This window comes from Periophthalmus magnuspinnatus, chromosome 14, assembly GCF_009829125.3.
Source record: "Periophthalmus magnuspinnatus isolate fPerMag1 chromosome 14, fPerMag1.2.pri, whole genome shotgun sequence".
Lineage (NCBI taxonomy): Eukaryota > Metazoa > Chordata > Actinopteri > Gobiiformes > Gobiidae > Periophthalmus > Periophthalmus magnuspinnatus.
In genome coordinates this window covers 26,336,203-26,357,257 of record NC_047139.1, presented here as the reverse complement: position 1 = coordinate 26,357,257, position 21,055 = coordinate 26,336,203, and the positions used below count along the sequence as shown (strand labels likewise).

At 39.1% G+C, this 21,055-nt stretch overlaps 2 protein-coding genes across 8 annotated transcripts in view; one reads left to right on the top strand and one right to left on the bottom strand.

The window, feature by feature from the left end:
• Nucleotides 1-492: 492 nt before the first annotated feature.
• Nucleotides 493-3,042, top strand: LOC117381775 (LIM/homeobox protein Lhx1-like). The gene is made up of 5 exons (XM_033978791.2): nucleotides 493-662; nucleotides 1,034-1,254; nucleotides 1,606-1,880; nucleotides 2,405-2,561; nucleotides 2,675-3,042. Exons 1-5 carry the CDS (start codon nucleotides 493-495, stop codon nucleotides 3,040-3,042), a joined length of 1,191 nt encoding a protein of 396 aa, XP_033834682.1.
• Nucleotides 3,043-11,880: 8,838 nt separating this feature from the next.
• Nucleotides 11,881-21,055, bottom strand: part of acaca (acetyl-CoA carboxylase alpha) — a 28,486-nt gene continuing 19,311 nt past the window's right edge. For all 7 annotated transcript variants that reach the window (XM_055226981.1, XM_033978903.2, XM_033978904.2 and 4 more), the window contains 11 exons: nucleotides 19,461-19,604; nucleotides 19,254-19,374; nucleotides 18,739-18,835; nucleotides 18,564-18,660; nucleotides 18,322-18,457; nucleotides 18,013-18,190; nucleotides 17,715-17,827; nucleotides 16,968-17,122; nucleotides 16,090-16,260; nucleotides 14,678-14,814; nucleotides 11,881-14,263 (listed from right to left, as the gene is read on the bottom strand). In XM_055226981.1, coding sequence (XP_055082956.1) covers nucleotides 14,140-14,263; nucleotides 14,678-14,814; nucleotides 16,090-16,260; nucleotides 16,968-17,122; nucleotides 17,715-17,827; nucleotides 18,013-18,190; nucleotides 18,322-18,457; nucleotides 18,564-18,660; nucleotides 18,739-18,835; nucleotides 19,254-19,374; nucleotides 19,461-19,604 — 1,473 coding nt within the window. In that variant the 3' untranslated portion in view covers nucleotides 11,881-14,139. The remainder of the gene's footprint in view (nucleotides 14,264-14,677; nucleotides 14,815-16,089; nucleotides 16,261-16,967; nucleotides 17,123-17,714; nucleotides 17,828-18,012; nucleotides 18,191-18,321; nucleotides 18,458-18,563; nucleotides 18,661-18,738; nucleotides 18,836-19,253; nucleotides 19,375-19,460; nucleotides 19,605-21,055) is intronic.

Genomic DNA, 21,055 nt, shown 5'->3' with positions numbered 1-21,055 from the left:
CCAGTGTTAATAACCAATGGGCTGCGCTTTCAGAGGTGAAGCTCATTAGAGTGCGCGCTGTTTTCACTCTCAGAGCCCACCGGACCAAATGGCACACGAAATACGAACCTGAGCGCGCCAGCTTCGTTTTCTACAGAAAACATTTCGTTTTGGAACCAGTCAGGATTTTCCACGCGACTTTGTGCACGGGGTCTCATGGTCCCTCTGTTTTCTCCACGCCTCCATACGGATCTCGGTGATGGAGCTGCGGGCTTTATCTCGTTATAATTTCCCACCAAAAGGCTGCCAGCATATTTCTGTTAGCGCCTAGGCTGCTGTTCAGACGAGGATTGTTGCCGTGGAGCACAGCAGTATATGTTTTGTTTCCAGCTGAGATTATCCAGCGCGCGTACAACTGGATACAGTGGAACACTTTGAGTGTGGAGCTCCATCCATCCGGGCCAAAGCCACAGAAAATAACAGGCCCGTATTGTACACACGGGGCCGTGCATCATGCTGCATTGTGCCAGCTGCGAGAAGCCCATTGTGGACAGATTTCTTCTCAAAGTTTTGGACAGACCGTGGCACGTTAAGTGCGTCCAGTGCTGCGAATGTAAATGCAGTCTTTCTGAGAAGTGTTTCTCACGAGAGGGAAGACTGTACTGTAAAAATGACTTCTTCAGGTAAGGACCAAAGAAGCTCAAACTACAGGCTGCACGTTTTGGGGGGATGGTTACTTTTAATTGCTCTATAAATTTTTTAGCCAATAGCCAGCAATAAAGCTATTGTGAATTCCACTGTGTTGTTGTCACTTTAAGGATAGCATACATAAATATATTTAAGTTATGTAACTAAAGCATATGGTTAAAAAATGTAGATTTATATTAAATTGTAGCATGTCTTATTTTTCCTTAGGTATACTTTACGCACAGTATTACGCACGCCAATAATACATCAATGTTTTATAATTAAGCAACAAAATGATGGTTCAGATTCAATATTATTGTCTGTCTAATTCACAGAGACTAAAGCTTTTTGTCTCCTCTAACTACAGGAGATTCGGGACCAAATGCGGAGGCTGCGCGCAGGGCATCTTACCAAGCGACCTGGTGCGCAGAGCCAAGAGTAAAGTGTTCCACCTGAACTGCTTCACCTGTGTCATGTGCAACAGACAGCTGTCCACCGGTGAGGAGCTCTACGTCCTGGATGAGTTCAAGTTCGTCTGTAAAGAGGACTACGTCAACAGCAACGGCAAAGACACTATCCTCCTCTCAGGTATTACCCGTGATTTACACATGGTGGGCCTGTGTGCTGGATTGGCACTATTTTTTTTTTTTTTATATTATTATTCCTTATATATTTCCTAGTATATTATATATGGCATATTCTGTTATTATTTTATATAATATTTAACGGGAAATTTGGTCTGCATTTAAGACGATTTATTTTTGGAGCATTTGATAAATGTTTTCTCTTTAAACTAGAGTCGGCTCCTTAGACTTGTATTTGTTATTTTGTAAGACCACGCACAGCTAATAAACCTGGAGGATAGCCCAGGCCTGCTCATTTTATTTTAAAAGTTTATCTATTTCAACATACGCCACTATTTGTCTATTCCCGCGATAGTGACGACGTGCAGCGACCCAAGTTTATCTCCAGACTCGCAGGACCCGCAGGACGACGGCAAGGACTCGGAGACGGGACATTTATCAGATAAGGACGTGTGCAACAACGAGAACGACGAGCAGAGCGCCTCCGGGAAAAGACGCGGCCCTCGGACGACCATCAAAGCGAAGCAGCTGGAGACGCTGAAAGCAGCTTTCGCCGCCACACCGAAGCCCACCAGACACATCCGAGAGCAGCTGTCCAGAGAGACGGGCCTCAACATGAGAGTCATACAGGTACAGCCAGGCCCGGGGCTTTAGGCTGTCACAGATAATCATACTGTGGAGGGATCAACAATAAGAATGAAACCATAAAATGATAAAGGTCGTGTCTGATTAGAACATCACAACAGTTAACTCAAGTTTTTGTTTGCGCACTCTCACAATATTTGGCTTTATGCGCCATCAAACCACAACACAAAACCAACAGTTTGAAGTATCAAGTAAACGAAATGTGTGTTTATTTATGTAACTGTTTTTATTCATGAATTCGCTTATTTATTTCATTTGTAAAAATGAAAAGACTTTTTTTTTAACCAAAGGCTGTGCATAATATTTAACATTTACATGTATAACATTTATCATTAAGAATTTTAAAATAAACTAGAGCCAAAACAAACACAAGTGGAAAGGCCATTTCTATGAAATAAATAAATTTAATAAAATGGACTGGAGCTCTACTGCCACATGAAATCTGCTATTTGTTACTCTGAAACAAAGTGTTACATAAACACACTGGTGTGTGCTGTGTGTGTATGCAGGTGTGGTTCCAGAACCGCAGGTCTAAGGAGCGCCGTATGAAGCAGCTGAGTGCCCTGAGCGCCCGCAGACACGTCTTCTTCAGAGGCTCACGCAGGATGAGGGCTCTGGGGGAGAGACTGGAGCCCGGGGAGCTCGGACACTTCGCTTATTATGGAGGTGACTAATGTTAAACTGTGTGGACACGATATGTAGATAATGGTCTTGTAATGATATCAAAAAGATAACATTGTGATTTCTATAATGAAAATATATGTCTCTTTTTATGACAGATTATCCAGGTGAATACTACAGCGCAGGAGGAAATTATGAATATTTCCAAGGACCTCCACCCACACAGGCTCAGACTCCATCAGATTTGGGTTTTGTTCCATCCTCTGTGCCGGCAGGAACGCCTTTAGGTGCAATAGACCACCCCCATCACCCCGCACACCACTGCCCCCCAGACGTACAGTGTTACTCGGACCGCCACCCCACGGACTCACCCAGCCCCGAGCCAAACGGACCAGGCTCCATGCACAGTATGTCCAGTGACATGTGTGGACCAAGCACCCCCTACACCTCTGTATCCCTCGACAACGGCTACACAAACCAGCTCTCCCAGCCATCGTCAGACATGAGCGAAGGAACTGTGTGGTAACAGAAAACCACGAAAAGGCCATTTGCTGTAAAAACAAACATATTTTTGTTCACATATTTATTTATATTATATTTAATTATTTATTTATTTATGTATTTATTTATTTATTTGTTTATTTATGGAACGTGCACTATTTGCGTTAGTATCCACAACTGCTGAATTGCTATAACTTTAAAATGGGTAATGTGGTCATGTCCTCTTGGTAAGGTTTTTAACTCTTAATTTAAGAACAGACACATGGTTCTGGAGTTGCACTTGTCTGAAATACATTAAAATAAAATCTGCAGACATTGAGGAAAGCAGGACTAAAATATATTCAGATTTAAGGTATTTGGTACTGTTAGATGGAAGACAATACTACTGCATTGCATAACATTGCCTCTGTACCATGTCTGACGATAAAAAATGCAAAACTGAATATTTTGCAACCCTAACTGTGATTTATTAGTTTATTTTATTTATTTTATCATCTGTTCCCATTGATTCCTCTCATGCCAATCAATAGGTTATTTAAAGTAATCCATAGAAATGTGACAATTGAATGACAATATATAGAGCAATAAGGAAATACATTATGTCTGCTTAAGATAGGGCCTTCGCTCACACAGGCTACAAATGTGATTGATTTCTTATTATCACTAAAAATGTCATTATTAAGTGCTGTTTTTATCATCTTCACTCCTAAAGCTCAACTACCACCTACAGTACACACACATCATGATTGTCATGTAATTTACCAAAAATCCTCTCAGGACTCATACCAGATTGACAATGTGTTCTGTTTGATCTTATTTAATTAAGTTATTTAATGCCTTCAAATGGGAGCCCTGAACAAAACGGACTATTCTGTGACCTACCTTTAATGAAGTAATTGTACAGACAGTCGCGTGTTTACGTACTCAGTATTCAGGGGTTTGGATCTCAGTCTTGTTTGACACCTCTTGATACACATGGACAGATGCAAATGAACCAAAATTTTGTAGCTGTCTCAGTGTCCTCTCAGTGTGCTAGTTTATATATGTCCTGAATAAAAGAGAAATCTAATAAAACATTGTAGCAAACGTCATGGTGGTGTTTTATATCACTTTACTATCTTTAAAAACAACCGCACAAAGTCAATGTTTTAGTGTACAATAAAAAATAATTTGTGAACCTACAGGTACACGGGCCCTGGAATGGAATTTACAATTATTATTATTATTATTATTATTATTATTTTTTTTTTTTTTTTTTTTTTTATATATTTTAGTCTTTAGTGATTTATCTTCAAGATGACCACATAATAAACAGTAATGCAACACAACATGTGAAGTGATTTAGATATTATTATTTGTTTTAAAAATGTATCTATCATAGTTTCTTGCACAGAGAGTATTAAGAAAAGGCATTCGATTTGATCAAATCACAATACTGATGCCAACTGCAGGCAAAGAGTTGACATATTTTATACATCATTACAAATGGTTTCTTTAAAATAATATACAATAGTGTAAAAATATTATCATTATATGATGAATGTATTGTATTTTAAAATATAGGAAAAAGTAATGCAAAGTTGCCTATATTGCTTCTACTTAATCCTTATTGTAAGGCCAATACGTATTACTTTCACTAAGCAGCCATCAGACGTGTATGCAAACACATTAAAACAGCATATTAAATGTGTTTGTGCTTTGTCCTGTAGTCCTTTGTCATAATATGAAAATGAATGCCTAAGCTCTGGATGTTAAATATTTTCAGTTCAGCTATAGCAGCGTGCTGCTGGTAATCAAACTAATCCATGTTTATCAGGACAAAATGCCCCGATTAGGGGAGATTTGCATGTCAAACACTCGGCCACTAAATCTATTCAAATTTGGAGGCTGATGGGGATGACAATAGACAGTCATGCTCCAAACGCCTTTGTTTCAACTCCATACAAAAAGTTCCTCTAAATACATTAGAATAGTGTGTATAAAGTTACATTAACTGTTCAATCATACACAAAATATTGATAATTGGTAATTTGTTTAGCCTTCTATATTGTGAGAGATAATGATCACATTTAAAATAAGTTAATATTTGAAATACTGTATTTCTGTAAGAGCTTTTATAAAATATTTTTAATTTCACATTTTTAAAATCACAACCAATATAATCCACAGTAAAACAAATTTCTTATTTCTGACTCCAAGATCAGATCTGTTGAAATTTCTAAATAAATGTAAACTTGCTCATGTGCAGTCACTAATGTTACAGTATTGTGCTTTAAAAATAATACTGTAGTCATTGTCTAATCTGAATTGCATTTGAACTTGAATTTCGTCCTTTCTTCACTGTTGCATATGTCACTTTGAATATCTCACCCAAGTCACTCATTTGCCTCTTCCTCCTCTGCTGGTCCACTTTCTGCATGAAAATCATTCACACATACAATTTTATAATCAATGGCCACAGTAATAGGATTCCTCTGGCCATGGGCAATTAATACAGCCCCCCTCCCCTTTTTTCTCTCTCTTTTTTTCTTCCTCACGCTGATCTCAAAGCTACGAGACATTGGCTTCTCCTCATTTACATATTTATTGCATTGGACTCAAATCTGCCGAGTGATTGATGTGGAGCCTGCCTCCTGAATTTTCAGCGGGCCATTATTATGAGAGAGAGGGAGAGAAAGCGGGGGGCGGGCGAGCGAGCGGGCATCAGTGTACTTTTGATTAAAGTTGAAGAGGACACAAGCGCAGGAGTTTCCCACCTACCTCTGCACAACTGTGGACCTGTGGGCAAAGAAACTGTACTTTAGGAAATTGTTGCACAAGAGAAGATATAGTTCATGATTGTGATACTCACTCAAACACTGTGACTGTCAGGAATAGTTCATTATGGGCCCAGCATCATATTTGACATTCACAGCATCTGTATCTGGATCACCAGGACTTCTTTGCTAATTTAACACTGCGATAATAACGTGATTATTTTATTCAGTGATAGTCTGCACATTGAAAGACATTGCTGAAAATGGACAACGGTAGAAGGTTTTTCAGTTTCTCAAAGAAGAGCTTTCAATAAAAAACAGCAACATTATTTTCAAGTCATACAAAAGTCAACGTAGAAAAATCCTGCATCACGTGTAACTCAATGCAGCCAAGGAAATACATTTGCTTGATCACTCAGCCTGGGATGACAAAATCAGTAGATTGAACATTGGCGGATAAAATGTATATGCAAGAAACATACCATGAAATCTGCTGGTCATCCACATTTCTCCTCTAGAGTTTGGTGATTTGATTGCATTTTCAGCACACTATAGACCACTGTATTGTACTTGCACTGTGAGTTGTTTCTTTTCAGCCAGTGTGTCGTACGGCTTTGAACAGGGACACAAGACAAAGACATGACACTTTAAAGGTTGATGGTTCTCCCATTGGCAATCATGCATGTAATGTTGCAGAGAAGGGAAAAGCTCCAGTCTGCAGAATATGTTGTGTGTGCATGTGTGTAATGGGGTGCATGCGGAGGGAGGGGGGTCACCCAATGCACCCCCAATGCACCCCCCCACACACACACCTCTCGGGCTTCACATGTCTATGACAGATGGAACTACTCTTAGTGCATTAAGGAAATATAAAGTGTAGTGTCGTTCTGCTGGCTGTGTGTTTGTTGAACAACTTCATATTCACGTTGCAAGAATGTATTTGACTGATTATTCTTTTTCTATTATTCAATCAAGGACAAATCTCTTAAAATTTTTGAGTAATGTTCTGTTTGTGCTGGTCCCAAGCCTGGACAAAATCACAGTTTCTCTCTAGAAAACAATCATGTATTTATAGTGTAGTTTAAAATACAGTAAATATACAGTGTGTGTGTGTGTGTGTGTGTGTATAGTATATAAGTAATGAAGATATTTTGTAATTTTATAAACTATAATGGGCATATTATCTCATCAGAATAAGTCAGCAAGGTAACTATGTTTATATTATCTAGTCTAGTTAATATATGACACATCCTTGGCTTATAATATCTACATTATTTAGTTTAAACAATGTATTAAGGTCTTCTTAAGCCAGGCAGCCATCAGTTATCAGCCTGTAAAATCATTCCCTCATCCTACAGAATATTCAAATTCTAAATCCCATGTCCTATCTACAGTATGTGCATACATTTGTCTTTCCCCTCATATCTCCCAGGCCTTATCTGCTTAACTTGGGGTGGCGCGGCTGCTTTTTTGACAACTCCTAGACATCTTTATCAGCGTTATATAGATGACGAACGTCCAGATTGTGTGATGATATTGTTCGGGGATGTGAAGCACGATTTCTTCGCTTGATCGCATTTGTCCTTCAGCGGCGGCGGAGGAGAGGACGACGCCGGTCACAAATCTGATGCTCGCTCGGCCCTGGGAAAAGCAGTAAACCAACATTTCCATAGGGACTTCTAGGCTCTCCACGCTCCACTGATATGCCTGTAATCTATGCATTTTAATGTGGGCCTGGCTGCTGGACTGTTGTGTTTACTTAGCAAAAACCTTCTTTGTCAGCAACTCAATGTGCCATCAATGTTAATAAGAGTATAGTGAATATGCATTATGTGGTAGAGTGTGCGGTGTGACACGAGAATGATATAAACCATTTGGGATTCAATGAAATGATGATGCTTAATGTAAACCCAAAAGGTACAAACAAGGCCACGATTGTGCAGGTCCTAAGCCTGGATAAATTACACAAATACATCAACATCACTGACTGTAAGATTTTGAGCCGTATTTACATCACTGGAGGCACCTTAACTGGCCTTAATAACCCATGACAGTGGCTTAGTGGTTAAAGCAGTTGTCCCCCAACCTGAAGGTCAGAGGATTGATTCCCTCACTTCCGTCAGTGTACTCCAGGGCAGCTGTGGCTACAACTACAATATCAGCATGGAGTGAATGAACAATGCAATGTATATTATTATTATTGTATTATTATTATTATTATTATTATTATTATTATTATTATTATTATTATTATTATTATTATTATTATTATTATTATTATTATTATTATTATTATTATTATTATTATTATTATTATCATCATTATTATTATTATTATTATTATTATTATTATTATTATTATTATTATTATTATTATTATTATTAGCATGAATTGATTTGGCTCTCAGATTTTATTATTATTATTATTATTATTATTTTTCTTTTTTTTTTTTACATGTAGCTTTATTTTAGTCCTGTTTTTTCCCAATATTTTTGTAATTAAAAATAAATCAGCATTACCACTGTTATGAGTAAAAGCTATATTTGATTTAAACATATTTCCCTCTTATCTAGGGACACAGACAGGTGATGATTATGAAATTTAAAATCGTACCTACTGTCCCTTTAAGTTCTGATTTTTGTATTCTGCATTCACATATTATCCCATAATATTCTTATACCTAGTTATGGTTAGATATTGCATTTTTCCTTCATATTGCACGGCTGTATTAAATGTTCTACTATGGCTTTGAGCATGCACCTTTCATTTAGCTCTAAAAGACATAGTGGACACCATAACAAGCTGTGTGCAGTGACTCTTCGCCTTGCCCACTCTCTCTCCTGTGAACTTGTCAGCACCGCTCATCTCCATACCAGCCGCTGACCTACCGTAATAACCCTGATGTATGGCCACAGTATCTGACCTTTCCCACAATCCCACAGTGGGACAACCTTCACCACCTCTGATTTTCCTCCTCCACTCCCCTCGCCCCCCTCCATCCTGCATGTGCACCTCGTCTGGCTGTACGCGCCACACTCCACTGCCCCTATGAATGTTAATGTGGTGATGGGAAAGGGAGGGGGAGTGGGTGGGATTCACCTGGAATATGCATTAGGTCTATAGACGCTGTTTTTGCATGTTATTGTACAGACCGAGCTAATGGTTTCTCCTGTCGATACAAGTGAAAGATCTGGCCACAAGAAGCGACATTATTAAGAGTATTTATTGCTTAAACAGCGAGAGTGTAGTATTGATTTCCTTTAAGACAGAAATAACTTGCCAACTGAACAATCACACAAACGTTTTGAGACAGATAGTCAAAAATACTTCCTGGCGTCTTAAGATAGATGATCCCTGGTAATCATCTAACAGGTTTAAAGAAGAAAAAAATATACAGTGATGACAGTGTTACTTAATCTTTGACCTTTATGAAATCTTTCAAATGGAGATGGCAGATTAAGTCTCCATGGCACCACAGACAAGCTGCAGACATCTCCCTGTCTCTATACTAAAACTGTGAGCTGTTTCGGAATGTTCCACCGTATGGCATTAAGTAGATCTCTGTTTTATATATTCAATTACATTTTCTTTCTTTTTTTTTGCAAAAGAAAACATTGAAAAACATGCATTCTTACTGTGAGTGGGGTCACCTCTCCACAGACCATTACCTGAGATATATAAGTTAATACCATACCATACTCTGGAACATTCTCGTAAAGCAATAACGTTTCCATAGAGACAAGCAGGGTGCCCACTGCTGAAAGTTACATATGTGCTTCTATTTCTCTAAAATCTTTTCATCTTTTTTAAATAGTTAAATGCTGCATTAAAGATACTTACAAGATGATACCCAAACTTCAACAACAAAAGATACTTTGCACAGGGAAAGATTATAATTAATGATGAATACATGTGACATATGAAGGCTATAGAGCTTTAAGGACCAGTTTTCTGACACCAGGCTTGGGCAGTATGTATTTTAACCATTGCAACTTTGACCCAATGCCTTATTGGAGGTGTGTTCTTCAGTAATGTGTTTTAGGCAGTTTATATGAGATGTCTGTGGGATATTCTTTCACCCATTCATTGTGTGAGGACAAAAGACATGTAGTTCTGAAGAATCCTCATGTGCCACTGAAGTAATGACCTCCTCCAGCCGCCCCATGTGAGAAGTAGGCTATCTCACTGTGAAATAGACTCCTCAATATGTGGCCAATGCAGAGGCCGGCCGAGATGAGATGATCTCTTCAGTGTCTTGAATGCAGAGCTCAGAGGAGCAGCTGCGCCTGGTACAGTGTCTCCTCTTTGTCACTCCCAAAAGGCTCTTGTTTTCAGGCGATAATCAGACAGACAGGGGCTTCGAGAGGATCCGGATCTCCTCTCATTTCAACTGTTGCACACACGCACACACACGTACACACTTAAATTGGGATCCGCCAACTGGGTCAGGTCTTTGTCTCTCAAGTGCTGTCAAGTCACAGAGAGTGTGAATGTGGAATTATGGACAGCCTCAGATGCATGATTGGGTCTGCGCTCTGCTCTGTCTTAATTCTTCCATCTCAAACTCACAAAATGATCCTTATTCCCCAGTATCAGTCTGGGCACAAGCATGGAACCAGTGTAGATGGAGGAAAATGCAGGTAAGGAAAGTTGAGGAGTCGCACTGACACTGAAACACCAATACTGCAATTCCTGGTTCCATTTATTAACCCAGACTAGTTCTAAAGGGGTTGGATTTTTCAAAACAAATATTCTTTAAAAAACTGAGCTGGGAAGTTTAAAAAAATTTAAATCAGTATTCCAGTTTTCTATGAGCTCTAGAAAGTGTGTTAGAAAGTGAAAGTTTAGCCATTATACTGTAGCCAGGGTTTCTAACACAATGATACAAAATAAAGTTGGTTGCACAGTTTAGTTTTAATGATGACCTTGTTTTATACATTTTTTATTTAATTTATGTGGGTTATTTTCAAAAAGGGGCACTATAAAACAACTAAGAAAGTCTTTGGTCTTCACGATGACACTTGAGAGTCTTGAACCATATACGAATTGTTAATATGTTCCAGAAGAATTTAGTTTCCCAATTTTCCCTGATATGAACTGTCTAAATGACAGACTTCCATGCAGAGAGGAAGAACATTATTGTGCAGTTTGTCAGTGATTAAAAGAAGAATTAGCCGACCTAGTGCGCTACCTCAAATGAGCAAAACCCTTTGGGAGAGCACACAGAGCAGGCAGCACACTTCCAATTATACCGCCAAATGACTCCTTCTCATTCTGGGCTGCGTATAATTGTGGTGGGTATTGGGTGCATGCAACTCAATTTGTCTTACATATTTGTTGGTAGGACGGTAATAGAGTTGACAAAGCCATGGGAATTAAATGAAAGAATTAGAACAAAATAAAAAAGAAAGAAAATTAGACAGATTCTTTAATATTTGTTTGATCTGTCTGAGACGTGTTAAGACGGTTTAAGTTTAGAAGTCAGGAAATAATAGAGCTTTAATCATCGGTGCTTGAGGAATGGGAAGACTATCACTTTCGAATAATCAGGAAACGCATCCCCTGAGTATAAAATACTTTGTACAAAAATTAATGAGGCTGCCAGTTATGTGAATATCTGTCCCCAAGATCATCAATACATGGAAATCATGAGTTGAATAAGTTCAGTGTTTTGGAGAAATGTTTCAAGAATAGTAAGAGATGGAGGCAAATCTAGGGCCAGGAGAGCTGAAGATGAGGAGAGTCTATAATAGGGTTGTCTGATGATAGGATTGTGACTGAGATGTTAGTTTCAGATGATTCATTTGTGCTTATTTTCTATCATCAAGCCAAACTGGTAATCTCTTTTTAAAATGAGTAATGTATAATCGTCTTTTATGAGCTATTAATGCTTATACAGTTTTCCCTCACCATTAGCTTATACCAGAATTCAATTTTGACAGATTCATGCATGTTTAAGTAATCCTTTATTGTCCTGGATGTGCTATAAAAATTTCTTTTGTTTTCACGTATCCCCTATCCCCGCCCACTGTATTCAAACTCGGTCTCCACTACTTACATGTCTTACCTAAACCAGATGAATAGTTGTAAAAATGGATTATCAAGATTCTGAAATTAGATCGGCTTTATTTTTTTAAACACATTTAGAGGTCACTGTTGAAGTTACGGTCGATAACGTTCATTCTACACGGAAAAGCCCAGTCAATTACACAGCAACTGGACTTAATACAAGAAATTAAAGGCACATCACTAGAGGAAACATTTACAAGCTTTGTGCACTCTCAACATTATGTACCCTAAAAAGCATGAAAATTACAGTAATTATAACTCACGTTTTCTGTTAGTCACTCAAGGGAAGGACTTATGCAATTAGAAAATGTATCATAAAACTAAGTAACATTGCATATACATTAAATAGTTCATTCATATGTTACATTTAAATTAGTTTCATTTTAAGACATGTAACATTGAATAAAAAGTAACTTTTGTTCTTTCACGCAAACATTTACAGTCAAACCCAAAACAATGATTAATACCCTAAAACATCCACACACAGAGGTAAATAAATCTTTTAAAAACACCTCGTAAATTCATTAACTAGAAACAGCAGATGTTTTCAAAATATGAGGTACTATTTATCATAACTACACCTTAATTGACCTTAATAACCCATGAACACATTTATAATGGACAAGAGTTTACTAAGGGGTTAGGAGTTGGACTACTACTTGATGAGCCTGAATCATTCCTAATAAACTATTTGTTTACTATGATATAAGTCTTTACTCTTGCTTTTAAAGATTATTAAAAGTGTAGTTATTCTAAAGTGTTACCAAATATGAAATAAATAGAAGTATTAAGGCCAATTCATTTTGCCAATTTTTTTGCCATATGATGATTTACTTCAATTTAAATTCAGCCAGAGAATGAAAAACATAATGGTGGTTAGTATTTCACAAATAAAAATTAAGTCAAAATACCCTACAGATTCAGGTGTTTGCCAAGAGCATGCCCTCAATTTGCACCTTCCTTGTTACAGCTATTACTTTGTGCGTGTAATGTCTATTCATCAGATGCGTGAGTGAGGAGTAGTGTGCGGAAACATGGCGGTAAAGTGCAGCATATGTGAACTGTTTGAGTGTGAACAGAAGGGGCAGCTGTGGTTTTGTTGTGTGGCGCACTGCCCATGGCTCACTGCAGGGAAACCTCTACAAGCCCCCAGTCTAAAAGGGGACGCTTCCCTACTCCCTGCTGAGCTGCCCTGTCCAACTCTATTATAGTGTTCCTCGTCTTTCTTCAGTAACTAAGTGCTCCCTGCTTGATTGTTAAAATTCCCTTTTTTCCTCGCCAACGCCTCCAGGAAAATGTGTTGTCTTTTGTCAATTCGTCGGTCATCAAAGCGCTTGCCAGTCTGGTGCAAGCGTATGTCAAAAACCAAAGTAGGCAGCGATAGTCATTATCTGAACTGCACATTAGAAAAAAGAGGCAGCTGATTATCAAAGCCAAAAAATATCCGACCCTATACGCTTTCTAGACATTGTCTGTCATCAGTTATTCTTACACACATAAAATATGTCAAATACACTAACCAGACATCGATTTGTAGTAACCATAGGGGTGGGCGGTATGCAAAAAAATAAAAAATAAAATCACGATTCTAACAGCCAGATCACAATTTTTAAGATTTTTATCACGAGTCATCTAGCATGTTTAAAGAGCCGTGGGAGCGAACTCATATCATCTCCTGCTCTTGGGCGTTCACTCTTCACTGTGACTGGTTAAATCCACCTGTCAATCACTCAGAGCAGGACAGAGGCTGACCAATAGGAGGAGTAGCTGAGAATATGCCTAGAACTGCATTAAATAGAGAAACTGAATGATGACAATATCACCAAAATAGTACATTGTCGTAAGGATGAGATCACGATTGCATTTTTTGCCATATCGCCCAGCCCTAAGTAGTCATTGTGTCCAATATTCAGCTACATAAGTATCAAGTGTGATATACATAGCATTGTATCACTTGCTATATCCAATCAAACCTTTTTCTTTGCAAGAATTTGAGCTACAGCACATCTGTCAGGAAAAAAATTGGGTCATTGTTTACTCCTCATGATCATTACCTGTCCACTGCAATGGTCAGCGTATTTTATCAATCTCTAAAATACATCCTATAATGTTATCTTCAAGTGAATTTAAGCTATTTGGGGATCACAGCCAACAGTTCATCAGTAACCAGAGAACTGCCTGGGACTTCATGTTGGCTCCTCCATGCTCAGAAAAATAGTACCAAATGGGACCCTCCCTTGCGTAAACCTGAGCTTCGTCCAGGGGGAATGATGGGGGGGCAGAGGGTACGCTCTTGTTAGGACGAGGCTGATTCCATTGTGGACAGAATCCGCACCACCTCGGCTCTTTGCGTCGGGGAGATGTGCTGAGTCATGTGAACGATTGAATCCATGGCAACTTCAGGATTGGCTTGGACAAGGCTGAGAAGGAAGAAGTAATAATAATGTAAAACAGATCAGCAAAAGTAATGTAATAGCGATTTGGGAAATGATTTGTCTTTTCAGAAATGCCCACTGAGGCGTAAAACAGTTAAACTAATCTAATCTATGTGACCACTACTACTACTTTTATATACAAACATTCTCTAATTTAGTACTCTTTGAATTTGGAGACACTCGCCTTGCAATCAGAGTTCCAGGTTTGGCTACATTGTCTGTAGTAGTAGTTAAAGTCGTGGCAGTAGTAGTAGTGTTAGTAGTACAAGAAGAATTTCTGAAATTAAAGAGGCACTTATAGTGTTGTTCTGAAGTAAATTTACAAAATAAAATATTTGGAATATGCACATATACAGTATTTTTTTCTTCTGATGCAGTGGTTAAAATATGATAAATTACCTGCGGATCTGTTTAAGAATGTGATCTCGCCGGATATATTTGATGTTCTCATCGATGACAGAGCGAGCACCCTCTTCTTCAGCCAGTTGTTTCTCCAACCAGATCACCACCTCCTCGTTGTTGTCCCATAGATAAGCCTATCAATGCATGAGGAAAAACATATTTGCATAAAGACAGAGTATTTGAGATTTACTCATTTTAAAGGTGCACTGTGTAACTTTTCTGGAGAAGGGTCCACCACAGTCTTAACTTATTTATCTCTGTGGAGACAAGCAGGTGATGCCACTAGGCCAAGTTATAGGGCAGATCCTGCTCACAGTAAAAACATATGGTTTCCAAGGTATTTTTGAGCAATAACAACACCTGTAAATTAGTAAATGTAAAAACTGCATAAATACCATACTGTGGGATATTCCAGGGAAAGTAAGAATATCTCCAGGAATACATACATGTGGAAGACCCTCCACCAGAAAAGGTACATATTACTAATACTAATATTTCATAGAATTATTGGATTATATAAAAGTACTTTGAAATGCTATTTAGCATAAAACTCATTTCCACTCATTTAACTTTCTAAAACTTGCAACAAAATGCTAAATTCAAAGTAACATAATGACACCCGGCTGTATTTCAAACAATACAAGTGATATGATATCTTTTTGCTTGTTTATGAAGTAAACATCATCCACACCAAGGAGATGGACCTTTGCAGTTCAGTGGCCTTGTGGACTAGGCCTTGTGGTAGAATTAGTATTCATGAGTGCTGGCATCTCTGATCCCAAACAAAGCGCGGCTTGAGGGCTTAGCAAAGATTTGGGGGCGGAGGGTTTAATGGGCTCTTGGCTTTTTTATGAACAGTCCTGCTTGAGGTCCACAAGAACATTTAATGCCCTTATTAATCATTTTTAATCTGTTTGCATTTAATTAAGAAACAGCGTGTTGCTCTCCTATCAGCACGTGCCAGGGCTGTGATTAATTGTGGCTTAAGACAGCGGCTCCTGATTGGGGTAATGTATGAGCTAACAAGAAGGCCAGTTCTGAGGAGACATGAAAATGGCGGCTGGCGTATGTCAACCCTGTGGCTGCTCCACTGAGCCGCCGATGGAGCCTGAAGGTACTGAAGGGAATTTCTCTGAGGGATGTTTGTTTCATTTACCTACACTTATCGCTTCATCTGGACTTAATCCTGATGCTTTCATAGGGATGTGGGCCGGAGTTCAGCCTTTGAGGATAAATCAGTTCAAGAAATACAAGGAATCTTTTGTTGGCATTAAGAAAATGTCCTTCTAGGATTTTTCTTGGGAATTTAAACCTGTTCTGTTGATGGGCTTTGCCTGTATTTTCTGTTACTTGTGGGAAACTTCCAGATCAGGAAAGATGTCTTACAGTATTGTGAAAATAGCACATACCTTCACAGCCCCTTCAGCCTCCACAAACCAGCGGCGCAGCATAGCCTGGATTTGTCCGTCCGTCAGCTCTGTGTTGGCCATTTGGATTTTTCTCTTCACCGTATCCTCCAGCAACAGCCGACGCAGACGCCAATAGAAAAACTGACGAGAAGTCTGCCATTCAAGTATATCCTGAAGATAACAAGCGTATCTTTACTTTTAAGTTTCTGACATATAATTACACATCTCCTTTTGAGGTGATGTTTTCTATTTGTTGTAAGTTACTTTAGCCCTCCTCCAGGTGCAAAGCCCATACAAACGGAGGCATTTGAGTCAGATATTTGGTAGAAAAAAACAAATAAATACACATATCTCATCAGTGCAGCCAGGACAGTGTAGTGGAGAAATGTTTTCACATATTTGGCAATACATAAGTTGAGTGTGTCCCCTAAATCTTTCAGGCTGCTATGTCTAAATTCAGCCTTTAAGCCATTAGCGAACATGCATTTAAAAGCACTCTTTACAGTTCATCCTGACTCCCATCCATCTGGTGCTGTGAGTGTGTGTTTGTGTGTGAAAGATGGTGGTGGGACGTGGGCCTGCCTCAGGCGCCTCTGTGGTTGCTAAGGTGACTGACCAGGGTCATCAGAAGATAATTATGAGGACGAATGTCACAGCCCGCTGAGACAAAACATTATTCACCGCGCAGGTGCAGTCGCTGCTAGACTAATGTTGCCCTGTGGCTTTTTAGGACACTCATGTGTCGCTCTATTGTACCACTGTATGTGGACAAGAGACAGACTTTAACTCCTAACATATAAGAGACATCTCACATTAAAATATAACATAGATATTGCATACAATTTATATGCTGAAATAGATGAATAAAATATTCTCACCGTAATTACACCTTTTTCTTGCATGCGTCCAGGAGTATCATGAAGATCTGCAAACTGCACAGCCACTTGGTGATAGATGGGCAACAGAAACTCCTCACGCTCCTTCAACTTGGTCTCTAGTTCTTTACGATCCGGAGGGCTCAGCTCTGGAGTTCCTGAAAAAAGAATGTAAATATGTATATTCTTACTTGCTTAATCAATGTTGTGTCAATCTGTTCTAGACTATAGTGATTTTCTGGCTCTTAAACAGTTTGTTTCTCCTTTTCCCATTATTATCTGGGTCTGTCTTGATACTGTGATCTTTTGTTTCATCACTACTAAGCCCCATTACCACCAGTATCACTCATATTTAGCTGTGCAGCCTTGAATTAGTTCCTGTTTGCTGTATATTGTTTGTTGTCGAGACCCCCTCGGCAGCTGTCACTATAGACTGATTTCTATCAATTCCAGTCAGTAAACCCTCCAAACTCCTGAGACGGCGCTGCAGCACAGTTCCATGGAGCCTAGAGGAAAATCAATACGCTGTACAGGAGAGATGTGATTGATCTGAGCAGCCTGTGATTGACACTTGTCCCGCGGGAGCACAGTCAAGATGATACAATCAGCCATACACAACAGCAGCACACATGCGCTCACTTGATATATGGCTGCGTCTTAAGGCAAAAAGGGCAGGAGACAGCACTGGAGATGAGACACTGCAGAGTTACTTGTAAAGAGCTATAATTACAAATTGAGTGGAGGGCTCACCTAGTCGTTCAGCCAGGCTCATATAAATAGGGTCTACTCGTCTCATGGTCTTCACAAGATCTTTCCTCCTAAACTTGATCTCCACTGTTCCCTCAGGCTCCAGTACTCCTCCACTAAAGAAAAAAACAAAACATCTTGTATTAGTTTAGTGAGTATTACATGAATGAACGCCTGCATACTTGGCAAGTCATTCAAATCTGCTAGCTATTATTACTCATGTTATTTTCAACAAAGACTTTTATATAGAAGGCAATTATATTCAAAAACGCTTTTAGATACAATGTTGAAGCACACTCACCGACTGTCCTTGTCAGCATACATCTCCATGTGGCGAGGGTTGATGGTTGGGTCGATGACCACCCATGAGCCCCCCCTCAGCTCTGCCTGTGGAGGGATGTACACCAGCACTGGCTGCATGTACTCTCTGAGGCCATCCACAATGTAAGCTCCAAACTTCAGCACCTGGTCATACATGTCTAAAAGAAAGTGTGTTTAGAGATATTTAGGGGTCTAGTTTTTCTCATATTAAGTATATAGAATAATAAACAAACAGCATCAAGATAAACACCAAATAAAAATCTATGAAGAAAAAATCTGATGAATTTACCTTTCATTCCTCCAGAAAAGCCTCTCCAGTTAGCAAATACAATTAGAGGTAGGCCCTCCCTGTTAAAGTCCTTGATGGCCTGGGCTGTTTTAAAGGCAGAATCAGGGAACCACACTTGTCCAGCCTGCTGAATTATCTACACACAAGAGAAAACCTGCATCAGTGCATGACAGTGCATAAATGTCTACAAACATGTGGAACACACACACACAGAGAACCTAGGTTCAAAGACTATGCCTTACCTTGGCCTCAGAGTCCAGGTTGGCTGGATCAGCTGGGATGGACAATTCTACAGATCTAGTTTCAACTGCTACCACTCCGGTTGGTATCCCCCCTAGTCTGTAAAGTAAGGAATTATGTGCAGTGTGAATTTGATATCTTAAAGGAAATGTATACATTATAATAATTTTAATGTACCTTGCTCGGCCCACTACAACACTCTGTGCCCAAGGTTGCATGATTTCCATAAAGGAACCATGATCAAAAAAGCCATTTTGCCAGGAACCCTTTGGTGCTTTACAAAACAAAAGAAGGCAGATGTAAACAAATGATCCAATATATATAATGAAATGTTGCATTGAATTACATTGTTTTAAAACTGTACACTTTTCCTTTTGAATGTGTAACCCGCCAGCCACCATGATGGATGACTGTGAAGGCGCTTGCTCAGCTCTTTTTCTGCTTGCACACTCCGACAAACACAGCCTGCCTTGGAGGTTACCATTCAATTAAGCCATTTTACTCATCTCTACTGGAAATGTTGACTAGCTTCCCATGTGGTCCTAAATCTCACTCTTGTCTGTAATTACACTGATTAAGATATAGTTGGACTTAAGCAGGAAAATTGGAGTGCTAGTGTTTTCATTAGGTAAATTGTCCTTTTTTTAAAAAAAAAAAAAAAAAAAAAAATGGACCAATGCCGAGATACTTACTCTGGCTAGGACGCCCTGCCAACATCCAGCGAGGATCATAAGGAGCTTTGGTAGGAACAAAATCCACTGGCCGGTCTATAGGGTCTTTGGCAGCGATGACAGGTACTGGACTTGTTTTACACTGCAATCAAAAAACAACATTAATTTGGCAGTAACACTCAAAACGAACAAATTGTTCACACAAACTTTAAAAAATTTAAATCATACCTTGGGCATATAGGATAACCATTGCAGAAGTGTGAAAACTCCCTCAAAGTCATCACATACGGTGTTGTGAGTCACACCGTTGTTATGCATGATCTGAATCCCACCAAGCTGGTTGTTGGATGTGTACACTTCCCTGCCCAGCACCTGCACATAAACAAATGCTAAATTTAATGTTACTGAAACCTTTCTGTTTTAGGAACACCACTTGCTCGCGTCCATGGAGATGTCATTGCTTTGCCTGCAATGTTCCACAGATTTAAACGTATCTGTCTCCATGGAGACAGACAAGAGATTAGTTAGTTAGCGAGGCCTACACGTCAGAGGTGGGGAGAGGTGAGATTGCTTACTGTAAGGAATGCATGCTTTTCCAGGTATTTTTGAGCAATATAAGGCAAGGCATTTTATTTGTATAGCACAATCCGTATACAAAGTAATTCAAAGTACTTTACAGAATAAGAAAGACTAAAAGAAAAACAAAGATTAAAATCACAACACAAAAAATCAAAACATAAATAATCATTTATAATAAATACCTGTAATTCAATTAATGCAAGAAAAATACATTTAAAGGCTCATGGTGGAACTTTCAGACAAAATAATGACATCTCCACAGACAAGCCGGACCTCCACCCAAAAAAGTCACAGTGCACAATAACAAATGTATAGCAGCATATAGACTGCTGCTATACATTTCACAGTTTGCTGTTAAATTTTAATGTGGATTTTCTTTTGGTTTATTTCCACCAGGGTTCATTCAGAGTTTAATCGTAGTTTTGAATAGATGGTGTACAAGTCTCCAGGCCTCTGGTCAGAAAAACGGTAATCTAAAGCACACCATGTTTCTTCTAGCTGCGTCAATACAGACAATCAGTGGTTTGAAAACTCTCCATCCTCAACAGCCAAAAGCATCTCTGGCCAAATGGATTTATACTATTTAATTAACTCACTTAAAAATAATCTTAATCTAAATATTTTACTTTTAAACATGGTAAAAAAAAAAAGTAAAAACATCTTGTCAATTTTTATTTTTCTATAATAATAAATATAAAGTCCAGAATTTCTTGTGCCCTAAAATCTGCCTCTGTGTCAACCTCTGGCCATAAAACCTTCCCACCCTATTTTCATAAGAACAGGTGGCAAGACCCTGACACGCTCGCCATAAAAATCAGACAGGAGCTCAATCCCTAGCCTCAGCTCTCACCTTTCCAGCCATCATTTACCTTCTTTATTACCATTAATGGTTATGTATCTGGCTGCAAATCTAGGCCGCTCTCCTAAAGCTGTCAAGAAAGCCAGCGGCCCCGAGAAACATTGCAGTCACCTTGACATACACAAAACCCCTCGTGCCTCTGGCCATTGGCTGCCTTCATTAGGATTCCGCAGCAGAGAGAGGGTGAAGAAAAAAAAATCGGACATGGCTGGGGGGCGGAGGGGGGGCACTAACTGTAGGTAACTCACTGGGGTATTTGTACTCATAGTTACTATCCAGTTGCCATGAAAATAGGAGATTTTCCACCAGTTAATGAAATGATGAGCTCCGGGTGGCAGCCGCCCAGTTCTTCATTAAGTGTAAGTTAATAGCATTGGACTCTAAA

Excerpts from the sequence above, each read along its gene's own strand:
- LOC117381775 (XM_033978791.2), top strand. The coding sequence starts at position 493 with ATGCTGCATTGTGCCAGCTGCGAGAAGCCCATTGTGGACAGATTTCTT. Across the intron at positions 1,881-2,404 it reads TCAACATGAGAGTCATACAG|GTGTGGTTCCAGAACCGCAG; the intron begins GTACAGCCAGGC and ends GTGTGTATGCAG. Across the intron at positions 2,562-2,674 it reads ACACTTCGCTTATTATGGAG|ATTATCCAGGTGAATACTAC; the intron begins GTGACTAATGTT and ends TTTTTATGACAG.